This window comes from Protopterus annectens, chromosome 12.part0, assembly GCF_019279795.1.
Source record: "Protopterus annectens isolate FY-2018-M chromosome 12.part0, PAN1.0, whole genome shotgun sequence".
Lineage (NCBI taxonomy): Eukaryota > Metazoa > Chordata > Ceratodontiformes > Protopteridae > Protopterus > Protopterus annectens.
Window position 1 is genome coordinate 1,305,941,914 of NC_056746.1, and position 12,441 is coordinate 1,305,954,354.

Sequence of the window (12,441 nt, forward strand, 5' to 3'; positions counted from 1 at the left end):
AACCCCCCCTTTTCCCAAATTTTTGGGAAAAATTGGGGGCCCCCCCCCATTGGGAACCGGGGGGGGTTAAGGAAAATTGGAATTGTAAAGGTTTGGACCATTTGGGAATTTTGGGGAATTTCCCCCCCCGGGGGGTTGGGAATTGGGTTTTCATTTTTTCTGCTGAGATCCAATATTGGTCTCAGGTCCCCTGTCTTTTGGCACAAAAAAGAACCTGGAGTAATTTCCTGATCCGATCTGGTCTGTGGGGCCCGGTTGGATGACTCCTTTTCTAGCAGCTTTAAAGCTTCTCCCTGCTATTTCCCTTTGACTGGGTGGTGGGCCCGGGGATTCTCTTGGGGGGGTGAGTCTTTGAATGGGATGGTGTAACCTCCGGCAATGATCCGAAGCACCCATCTGTCCTGAGTGATTGACTCCCAGGCTTTTAGGTGCTTGGAAAACACCCCGACTGGCTCGGAGCAGCACAGCCGGGCAATCCCTCATGGTGTGGGAGGCTGAAGAGCCCCCGAAAGGACTCGGGTCTCCAGAAGGGGGCCCTCTGCCCCTCGGGGGCGGCGTCTCCCTAAAAAAATTTCCCGCCCTCTGCCTCGGGAAAGGGGAATCTTCCTGCTGTTGGGAGAAAAATTTGGGAATTTTGAACCACATTTTCCCCCCTTTTGGGCCCTTTGGGGGAAAAGGGCCCGAAGGGAGTGGAATAACGGGCCCCCGGCAGATAAAGTTTTCCCTCTTGCTCACAGCGGGTAAGGGTGTCTTTCACCTTGGGTCCAAACAAGAGGACCCATAAAAGGGGGCGTCAGCGAAGGAAGACTTGAAGGCCTCCGAAATGACAAAAGCCCAGGCTTGGTGAGCCACGCCTGTGCCTGCGCTCTCCCCCCTTGCCATGGAAATGAGCCTCATGGACGAGTTAGGGTGGGATAGCCAACTGAGAGCTAACCGACTGGGCTAGCTGCTCAGGTAGGTTACCGAGAGGAATCTGACAACTCCTTGACCAGATCCCCCTGAAGCCTGGTAAAATGTGCCAAATAATTCAGGGACCTTAAGGTAAAGGCCCCTGAAGTCAGGGTGCTTCCGTCCTATCCATCTCCTAGACTCCTTATTAGGAGGATGGATAGAGTTGAAGCCTCTGCCCTCCTGTTGTGTAGCAGATGCCACCACCATGGCATCTACAGCCACCCCTAAAAAACTCCTTCTCGGGGGCAGATAAAAAATTTTTTTGGGGGAGAAGGGGCTGGTTCCACGGGATCTGGATGTTCCCAGGGCAAACTAAATCCAAAACTCGTCAAAGGGGGAGACACCCAGGAGGGGGGTGAGCCCCAAAGGCCTTGAGGAGCACTGACCTCAGCAGAGGGGGTTTGGATATCCAGGGCCCCGTTGTTTGAGGATCTCTAAGATGTCTGCAAATGAGACATCATCCGAGGACGACTTGGGGGCCCCTCCGCATCATCCAAATCAGTGTCCATGTAATAGACTCGGGGAGTCCACGTGCTTCCTCTTGCCCATCTCTTCCTTGGGGTTCCTCTGAAGACAGCTCAGAGGAACCCTCAGGAGGAGGGGAACCCCCCCTGAGGGTTACCTCAGGCCCGGGGGTCCGCTTTGGGCAGGGAACTGCCAAAGACCCAGTCTCCACGCCCAGGGAAGGTGCTGGTAAAAACCCGGGGAGATGGCGAAAGGACTTGGCCAAGGCACTCCTCATGGGTCTGGCCCGGGCCCCCCGAATCCTGGGAGTGTCCGGTCCCGAGCCATGATAGGGAAGTCCCCCCAAACACCGAGAGGGAGGCTCGGAAGGGACCCAAAAACCCCCGGGCCACGAAAATCCGGGTGGACCCGGGCCGGGTTGGAAGGGGGGGAAAGGACTCCCCCCCCCGACCCCCCGGGCCCAACAGTGGGGAGGAATGGAATGGGTCCAGGTTCCTCCAAACCCTGGGGGCCGAAAAAATTTTTAAAACTGGGGAGGAACCTTTGGGACCCGCTTTCCCCGACAAAACCCGAAAAAAGGGTTGGGCCCCCCCCCGGGGGGGGGGGCCGGCACTTAAATGGCCCGGGAAACCCCCCGACCCCGGGGGGGGTTTTGGCCGAAAAAATTCGGGGGGGGTTTTGGGCCGGGGCATGGGGGGGACCCCCCTGTCCCCACGGCCCACCCGGGGAGTTCCCTGGTCATAAAACCCTTCGCCCGGGGGAAGTTTGGGCCCCCCGCTTTGGACATAGGACTGGGGAAAAACCCCTTTTTTTTTGGAAAGGGGAAAGGGATCCAAAATTTTTCAAAGGGGGAACCCCCCCCCAAAAAATTTACCTCCCTGGAGGCCCAGGAAAAAGGTGCAAGAGGATCCAAAAATTTTTCCCCAAAACAAAACCCGGGGTTGCATAAGGGTTTAAAACCATTTTAAAAAACCCCGGGCCTTTTGAGACTGATGAAAAATTTTTAAAGGGAAAAAAACAAGATTTTTTTTTCCCCAAAAAATTTAAAAAACTTAAATGCAAAACTCTAAACAAACAAACCAAAGGTTTTAAAAATTCTTTAAAGGCCCGGTAAGGGGGAAAACAAAAAAACCCAACCCCAAAAAAAATTTTTCAACAAAGCCCAAAAATGGGTTTTAAAACACTTTTGTAAAAACCAAAAACAGAAAATTTTTTAAAAACCCCGTGAAAACCCCCCCCAAAAAAAACAAGGGGGCGGGTAGGGGCTTGGGAAAAAACCAAAAGAGTTTCTTTGGCAAAGCGTCCCAGTCAAGGGGGATGGTCAACCCATATCAGTGTAGGCGAAAGGACCCAAAAACATCTCCTTTTGCAAAATTTTTCTTTGCTTTAATTTTTGGGGGCTCCTAGGGGGGTACTGAACCCCGGATAAACACCAAAGGGCCTCAATAAAAGATTCATCCTGGGGTTTACTGGAAATTTTTCCCCTTAAATTTCTGAATGTCTCAAAAACATCTTCAAAGGGGGGAACCCCGAATCCTCTAAAACTGTGAAGGGGGATCAGGGGATCTATGTTTTCCTCACACTTTCTCTTCCCCTTTTTGCCTCAAAACCGGGGGGATAAAAAATTTTCCAAACTGGCCCCTGGGGCAGGAATGAGTGTTACCAAAACCAGCTTTAGAAAGGGTTTTAACACATGCAACCCAAACCCCTTTCCAAACCAAAGGGGCCCCCTTCCCCCCTAACATATCTCCCAAAAAAAGCTGCTGGGGATTCCCAAAGAATTTTTTAAAAAAAACCCGGGGGCCAAAAAATTTTCCTCCCCCTAATCTTTAAGGCCCTCATGGAAAAAACACCTACTTAGCTCTAAAATTTGGGGCCCCCCAAAAGACTACCCCCAAGGTTTGGCCCTTTAAATAGATCATCCTTCAAACCCAAAGGGGATCCCCCCCAAAAGGACCCCTCTTCCAAAATTTTAAGGCTTAAATTTTTAAAAAAAAATTTAAATGGTATGGCCCCCCAAAAAATTTTCCTTTTTCCCCGGCAAAAACTCAGTAAACCTCTCTCAGAATCAGTTTGTTTTTTCTTTCCTGCAGGACCCTGGGGCTGAAGCCGTGGCATACAGCACAGGAGTCCTGCAGGTGCAAAGGCCCCAGGCAGTAGACACAAGAAGTGTGACCGCCTGTCAGAGACATTTTCTGACAGCAGGAGTCACACTTCTTGAAGCCTGAGACCTTTGAGTCTTTAGACATTTTAGAAAAGTGTAATCACACACACCCAGTCAAACACACTGATTACACCCTATCCTATTTTAAACTCAAAAAATAAAACAAACTACCAAAGTTTTAAATTATGAGAAAAACACACACCACTAGGGGTGGAGGAAGAAGGCCTGAAGGCCGAGGGAAGAACTTATAAGTTCTTGTGGAGAAAAAATGGGATTTTAGAGAGAAGGAGGGGGAGATTCCACTAAACTAAAGGAAACAAGTGTTAAAACTAAAATTAAAGGGGTTTAAGTATACTAACTTTAATCCAAAGTTACTCACCAAGAAGCCGGTAGAAAACCAACACCTCGATCGCTGTAGCGGCAAACGAGATCTGAGGTAATTCGCCTAGCATTGTGGGATATAGGGAGCCTCGAGCCGGTGGAACCAACTCTCGAGCTTTAGAGTGGCCGAGTCGGAGCCGAGGTCAGCTCCGAACCCATCCAGCAAGAATGAAGGCGAGATAGACAACTTAACATTGAAGTGATAATGTTTTTAGAGCATGGGATATGCAGATTTTTATTGTGTTTTCCACCTTCAAGCTAGAAATTTGAAAAAAGCTATATATAATGGGGGAAAAGGATCAAAAATAAGGACACTTTTTAAATACTGCTGTTACAAACTTAGTAGATAGAACAACAGGTTTTGCATTGGCAAGAATTTTCTGCACTGTATTAAGTATGAAACTCATATGACTATCATTATTTTCTGGCTACAACCCTCAGTGATTGACAATTTTATGAGAAACAGACCAACAATATGAGGCAAATGTCTGTACAGTTGAGAGGAATGGGTTTGTGTACCTCTCCTCTTAGCTCAAGGTATATGGATAAGCCAAAAATTAACAGGAGACAAAGGCTCAAAATAAGAGCATGTTTTAAATGATTTGTGTTCTGAAGTACGTGTGTGTGTGTGTGTGTGTGTGTGTGTGTGTGTGTGTGTGTGTGTGTGTGTGTGAGAGAGAGAGACAGAGATCAACCTCTGGCAGCAGCAGTGAAAAGGTTTGCATACCCCTGGACCTTGATAAAAAAAAATGTGTGTGTGTGTGTATGTGTATGTGTGTATGTATATATATATATATATATATATATATATATATATATATATATATATATATATATATATATATGTTGTGTGTTTTGGCTTTTCCCGGTTAGGGGTTGCCACAGTGGAACTCCGGTCCGCTAATGATTGGCAGTAGATTTGTACGTGCCAAGTTGCCGGCCCTGACGCACAACCTTCAACGAAGGTACGCCCATTCACACATGTCTCCCCACAGAAGACGCTCTAGCTGAGAATCAAACAGGACAACGTTTTACTGTGAGGCGACAACGCTACCGCAGCACCACCACCGCTGTATATATACATACAATACATGAGACAGCATAGTTTTGCAGATGTGTACATCCAACAGATGAGTGTGCTGAAGTGTTTGACAGACTACTTTATGTACCAGCAGAACATTGTGGGTTCTAACAGCACTAAGATGAACAAATAAGGGGTAGGATTGTGACTGGGCTGGATGATGAAGTGTCTCAAAAGTTTGAAGTTAATCTAACTTTAGAAAAGGCAATACAGATAGTCATGGAGGTCATGTATTTTACATGTTGGGTACCAAAATTGCAAGCATTTTGCTTTCACTTACGCATCCAGAATTTTTGAAATGAAAAGTTGGCAACCCTAGATCACAGACAGGTTCCAAGTGAGATGCATTTGGTCACCAGAAGCTAAGAGATGATCATTTTGAAGGGGACAGGAGGTTGGAAGGTTGCATCAGATGAAAATCAGGCAACCCAGATCTATTGTTATGGGACATAAATAGCTTTAGTATGAAATGCTGTCTATTTTCATCTGATGCAATGCATGGGACAGATTCCCAAGCTGTTTTTACCTGGGTGGTATCAAGGAAGGACATTTCTGAGAATGGTACATCCAACTTACACTGAGACGCAAAAGGGTGAACCATTGACCAAGTTGCAGCTGCACAAATATCATCGATGGGAACCCTTTTCATAAAAGCTGCTGAACTGGCTACTGCTCTTACAGAATGTGCTTTGGGCTTCAATTCCAGGGACAGATGCTTCCTAGTGTCCACAAAGGAAATACAATATAACTATCTTGAAGGTGTAACCTTAGAAACTGGCTTGCCTAATTTAGATTTAGAAAATCAATGAACAGCAATGTATAATGGGTAAGATTTCCTGAGATGTTTTGTTCTATGAAGGTAAAATCTGAGTTGTTGAGGATCATCCAGCATATGTAGAGTGTATTCGCCTTTGCTGGAGAATCTGGGAAAAAAAAACACCAGTAGGTTAATGGATGTGTTTAAATTTGCTTTGGATGCCACCTTAGAAGAAAATATACATTAGTCCTTAATGCAACTCTATCTTTGTGAAAAATCAGGTAAAGAGGTTTGCAAGAAAGGGGCTGTAACTCTGAAATTTGGCCGATGTAACAGCCACAAGAAAAAGTGTCTTCCAAGAGAGAAACTTCAAATCTGCTGAAGCTGCTGGTTCAAATGGAGGTTGAGTTAATGCTTGGAGAAGAATTTAGTAATATCCCATGGAGGGACTAGGTCTCTAATCAGAGGTCATAGAAGGAACGTTCTCCTCAACAAGGCTTTAGAGACTTTTAGAGCTGCTATAGAGTTCTCATTCTGACTTATGTGGAAATTTGAAATTGTAGTTCTTTGTGCTTTAATAGTGGAAAGACTAGAACCACTATGGAAGAGCTCAGACAAAAACTCCAGAATGGAAGAGATGGAGGCAGAAAAAGGATCTATTCCTTTTAACACAGGCCGAATGAAAATTCTTTTCCACTTGCTATGATAAACCTTTTTAGTAGATTGTTTTTGGGAGGTTGAAATAATCTGAACAACCAATGTTGAAAGTCTTGCATCTCTGGCTTAAGTCAAAACTGGAGGAACCAAGTGATTAGCTTCATGGATTTCTGGTCTGGAGGAGGCAATCTGGCTTGGTGAGTCAAGAGATATGGATACTGATCCAACATCCATGGGAGTGTACTAGTAGAGGCCACAGGAAAGGTAACTGTGTTTGTCAGGGCCAGAAGGGAGCAATGCACATCATTCTGTCCTTGCACCATCTTGCTTTCTGGATTAATTTGTTCATTAAGGGTAACAGGGGAAATCCATAAATGAGACCGGGGGACCAACTGCGGACTACAGTATCCCTTGATGACTATCCACATGGAGGGTTCAGGGCAAAGTAACTGCTGCACTTGTTCAGTTAAGATGCAAAAATGTTGCAGCAGGGTTGTCTTCAGTGACAGAAGATCAAAGCTGTCATTGTTGTACTGAGGGAACACTCATGAGGCTTCAGAATAGTTCTCCCCAATTTGTCCACTATCACACTGGACAACCCTGGGATGTGCACTGCTATCAGAAATTGGTGCAAAGACATCCCCCATTGCCATAACCTCATTGTCTCCCACAAACAGAGTAAGAGTGGATTCCTCCCAGTTGATGTACCAGACTACTGCCATGTTGTCCATCTGTATGGGAATCACACCCTCGGGAAGAAGGTCCTGAAAAGCCTGCAACACTATCAGGAGTGCCCTCATTTCCAAGACACTGATGTGAAGATTGGCTCTAGGTGTGACCAAGAACCTTGTACCATTCTCCTACTGAAATGCCCCTCCACCTTAGAAGGGAGGCATCCGTGGTTATGACAACTGAAGGCAGATCCATTATAAAAGAGCAATCTTTCATCAATGACAGAGATGTTATCCACCAGCTGATATCTTTGCATATTTGAGAAATGAGAACCATGGTATGTAATGGGTGAAAGTTTTGAGACCACTGTACAGAAACAGTCCAGTGGAGTACCCTCATGTAGAAACTGGCTAGACAGACTAGCAAAATTCTATAAGCTATTAAGCCCAACGGTCACAGAATTAACCTTGCTGAGGGTGAAATGCTGGGAGAATACTCTGGATTGAGGCAAATTGTAGCACTCAGTCCAAATGGCATCCACTGAATACTATTCTTTGTGACAGGTCTATTTAACTTGAAACAAAAACTGATAGCAGCCTTGAATCACCAAACTTGCTATGAGCACTCAAAAAAAGTGAAATCAAAGTGTGCAAAAACGCAACTTTATTTAGCGCTTTCGTCAGAATATAACAAAGACTTCTTCAGAATACTAGAATCAATAACCACATAAATCTTAAATACTCTCATTCAAACAGTCATGTGATAAAATAATCCAATAAAAACCCAACTGATACATTTTAAAAACACAAGGTGAATTATCTTAAAGACATAAAACAAGAAATTATGTGTCTTAAAACTACTGCATATTAAATAACAGCGAAGAAAGCTGAAACCAACATTCATTTAGGTCTATTTAACTCTTGGGTAAATTTATCTTGATTCCCAGGTTTTTGCATTACATGGAACAGAAGGTCCAGATGGTGTAAAAAGAAGTTATGTCTTACCATAACATTCCATCTGTATTGTTGATCCTCGTTCAATCATTACATGTGGGTATCGGTTCCGACCTCGGAACAGAGCCAGCCATCTTCCAAGCTCGCGCCAGCTACAAACTTTCAAGCTAAAAACTCTTACCCAGAATTCCCCTCTCCCTGTTACCTCAGACTGAGTTTGCAAGTCAAAAAAAGGTAGAGGCTACCTCTGGTCAAATGACCTAACAGAACCGGATGGTGAGATCCACTAGAAGCCACAGGAGGGGGAAGGAGGGAGGGTCGTAATGCCTGAACGAGGATCAACAATACAGATGGAACGTTATGGTAAGACATAACTTCTTTATCTGATATTGTTAATCCTCGTTCAGTCCTTACATGTGGGACAGAGTCCACAGCTACCTTTATTCCTGGGAGGCTCTCATGGAAGGACATTCCGGATCACCATAGAACCAAAAGATGCTCTTCCCCTGGAGGCCAAATCCAATTTGTAATGATTGATGAAGGTATGAGGCGTAGCCCAACTTGCAACTGCACAAATGTCATGTAAAGAGGCTCTGGCATGGAAGGCAGCAGAAGTTGCCACCGACCTTGTAGAATGTGCCTTTAAGGTAGTAGGTAATGGAATATTACGTTTTCTATAAATGAAGGTTACGCAGTCTTTTAACCATTTAGCCAATGTGACCTTAGCAACAGCACGTCCTAATCTAGGTCCAGAAATGACCAAAAATAACTGGTCTGAATTACGAGAAGCCTTAGTCCTGTTCAAGTAGAAGCAAATTTGCCTGTGAATATCTAGGGTATGTAGGCAATACTCTCCTCTGTTTGAATGACTGGGGAAGAAAACTGGAAATTCAATGGTTTGATTAATGGACATTTCGGAGATCACTTTTGGCAGAAAGGAAGGATTAGTTCTCAATGACACTCTATCTCTATGAAAAATCAAATATGGTCTCTTGATGCATAAGGCTTGAAGCTCAGAGATATGTCTGGCAGAAGTAATGGCGACCAAAAACAAGGTTTTCCATGACAAATATTTGAGGTTGCAAGAAAAAGCTGGTTCGAAAGGTGGCATTGTCAAAGCTTGTAGGACTAATGACAGGTCCCATGGTTGAGTAGGTTCTCTAAAAGGGGGTCTTAGATGATTCACGCCTTTTACGAAAGTCTTGCATAATCTGTGTGACATAAGAGAAGAGTCTTGGACACCATCATGAAAATTAGATATTGCAGCCAAATGAACTTTAATGGTAGAGGCAGACAGACCGGACTGAAATAGGGTAGACAGATATTCCAGTACTATTGACACTGGTGCTGAAAAAGGATCTACTTGTTTTTCTTTCAGCCAAAAAGTAAATCATTTCCACTTGCTGAGATATGTAATTCTGGTGGAAGACTTATGAGATGCAATAAGAATGTCACGTATTGGCAAAGAAAGATCATTCTGCCTGGCAATCAAAGGAATTGAAGGAGCCAAGCTGTGAGCTTCAGGCTGTTCAAGCTGGGGTGAATCAGATTCTGTGGATGGGAGATCAACCCCGGGGTTGGATGGAGAATTCACGGTTGATCTAGCAGGTGAGGCCAAAGGAAGGGAAACCAAATCTGATGAGGCCAATATGGTGCTATGAGGATTACTTTGCTCTTCAACCGGCGGGCTTTCTTCAGAAACTGGGGAATGAGGTGGAGAGGTGGAAATGCATAAAGCAGACCCAAGGGCCAATCGTCGACTACAGCGTCCCTGGGTGACTGTCCCGGAGGGGGATCAGGGTGAAATAGTTGCTGCATTTCTAGTTGGTCGGGGACGCAAAGAGGTTGCAGCAAGGAAGACCCTAGCAGTTGAAAATCTCTGCCGCTATCAAGGGATTCAGGGACCACTTGTGAGGTTGTAGAATACACTTGCTGAGTCTGTCTGCTATCACGTTGGAACTCCCGGGAATGTGCATTGCTAGAAGAAAGCGGTTGGTAGCCATCGCCCATTGCCATAACCTCATGGCCTCTCGACAGATTGGGTAAGATTTGGTTCCACCTTGTCTGTTGATGTACCAGACCACCGCCATGTTGTCTGATTGTATCGCAATAGTCCCAGACGGCAGCAGGGGATGGAATGCTTGCAATGCCAGAAGCACCGCCCTCAGCTCTAGAACATTTATATGCAGATGGGCCTCCATTTTGGACCAAGCACCTTGGACTGTCTGTCCCTGAAATAGCCCCCCTACCCCATCAGGGAAACGTCCGTGGTCACTGCAGCCTTGGGCTGTTGGGGGGAGAAGGGGTGAGACCAGTGTGACAGACTGTGCGCCATCCACCAATTTAGATCTTGATTGCACCTGTGAGTTACCCAAATCTTAGCTGAAAGAGGGTACTGAAAGGAATACCATTGGGTGAGCAGTAGCTATTGTAGAAGCCTCACGTGAAACCTGGCTAGGGGGACAATCGTAATGGAGGCTACCATGGAACCCAACAACTGGAGAACAGAATGAGCTGTGGATTTCTCCTTTGAAAGGATTGGAATCAGTTGCTGCTTTATCCTTAGAATTCTGTGCTCTGGAATGGATGCTCTGCAATTCTTTGTATTCAAGATGATCCCTATGAATTCTGTGGACTGAGATGGGGTGAGACTGGATTTTTGCCAGTTTATGGTTATGCCTAGCCTTTCTGCAGTGAGGAGAGAATATGCCAGGGCTTCTTCCAATAGATGTCTGGTGGAGGTGGAGATGAGCCAGTCGTCTAGGTATGGAAACACCTGGAATCCTTGTAGTCATAAGTGAGCTGTGACGACTGTCATGCACTTTGTGAACACTCTGGGGGCTGTAGAGAGTCCAAAGGGCAGTAATCTGAACTACTAATGACTGGCTCCCGCACGGAAGCGAAGGAATCTTCTTGATTGTCTTCCCACTTTTATGTGGTAGTATGCATCATGAAGATCTATCGAGCATATCCAATCGTCTTTTTCCAAAAGCGGAAGGATAGACTGTATTGTGACCATCCGGAATTTCTGTTTTTTTACAAACTTGTTCAATACAATGAGATCCAACATTGGTCTCCAGTCCCCTGTTTTCTTTGGCACCAAAAATAGTCGAGTAGAATCCGGATCCTATCTGGTCTGGAGGGACTATTTGGATGATTCTTTTTCTTAGCAGCTTTAAAATTTCTAACGTTGCTTCTTCCCTTTGACTGGGTGGAACGTCGGGTAAGCTTGTTAGGGGAGTGGGACAAAGGTTGAGGGGGATATGATAACCTCTGGTTATTATCCTTTGTACCCAAGAATCGGTTGGAATGGTTAGCCAGGCAGAAGGGTACAAGGAGAAACGACCCCCAACCACTTCCAGAGGAAAGCAGTTGGGCCACTCTTCAGGAGCGCTGGTAGGATTGGCCAGGGAAAGAATCCCTGGAACCCTGGTTACGCGGACCCCCTCTGCCCCAATAGGGGCATCTTCCCTGAGAATTTCTCCCTCTGCCTCTAAGGGAGGACTCAGCCTGTGTGTCACGGAAAGAACCTTGAGACTTTTTGTGCCATATCTTCCCACTCTTATGGTTTCCGGAGAAAGCCCGTTGAGGAGAAGAATAACGGACACCCACAGCAGAAAGAGTCTTACCATCCTGTTCACATCTGGCCAGTGTGCTTTTAACCATGGGTCTGGACAACGATGAGACTTTGATGGGAGCATTGAGAAAGGAAGCCTTGAAGAGTTCTGTGAAATTACACAAGCGCATCCAGGCATGTCGCCTCAGAACAATGCCTGAACCCGCCGCTCTAGCTGCTCCTTCTGATGCGTGAGATATCAGGCACATGGAGGAGTTAGATATCGATTCGATGGTGGCTAGCTGACAGGCCAATTTGTCCCGGACCTCATCAGACACAGCTCCAGCCAAAGTTTGAGAGAGCTCAGAAATTAAGTCTCTTTGAAGCCTGGTAAAATGTGCCATATAGTTCAGGGACCTGACTGCAAAGGTCGCTGATGCAAAAGTACGCTTCCCTATTCTATCCATAGCCCAGGACTCCCCGTAGGGCAGATGGAGAGTCTGGCTTTCTTCTTCAGCCAGGCCCTTTTTAGTTGTGGCCGCCACCACCAAAGCATCTACAGGAAGACCTTTGGACCAATGGGGATCACTAGCAGGAGGGGACAAAATTTTATCTGGCCTCCAGTGAATGGCCTCAACGATGTCAGGAGCCTTCCACTCACGCTGCACGATGAGCTGGACAAGTTCGTCAGCAGGTGGAGTAACCCAGGAGATAGGGGGCCAGGCACGAAAGGCCAGCAGGAACACAGACTCTTCGGAGGTCGGGTTAGAGGGCTGCCAGTCACCTCTCTGTTTAAAGATTTCA

The 12,441-nt window shown here is 45.9% G+C and overlaps 1 protein-coding gene across 1 annotated transcript in view; it reads right to left on the minus strand.

The window, feature by feature from the left end:
* The window catches only part of EFCAB8 (EF-hand calcium binding domain 8), a 3,728,836-nt gene that overhangs the window by 2,213,094 nt on the left and 1,503,301 nt on the right, over positions 1-12,441 (minus strand). Inside the window, exon 15 of the mRNA XM_044089017.1 lies at positions 5,591-5,603. Coding sequence (XP_043944952.1) covers positions 5,591-5,603 — 13 coding nt within the window. The remainder of the gene's footprint in view (positions 1-5,590; positions 5,604-12,441) is intronic.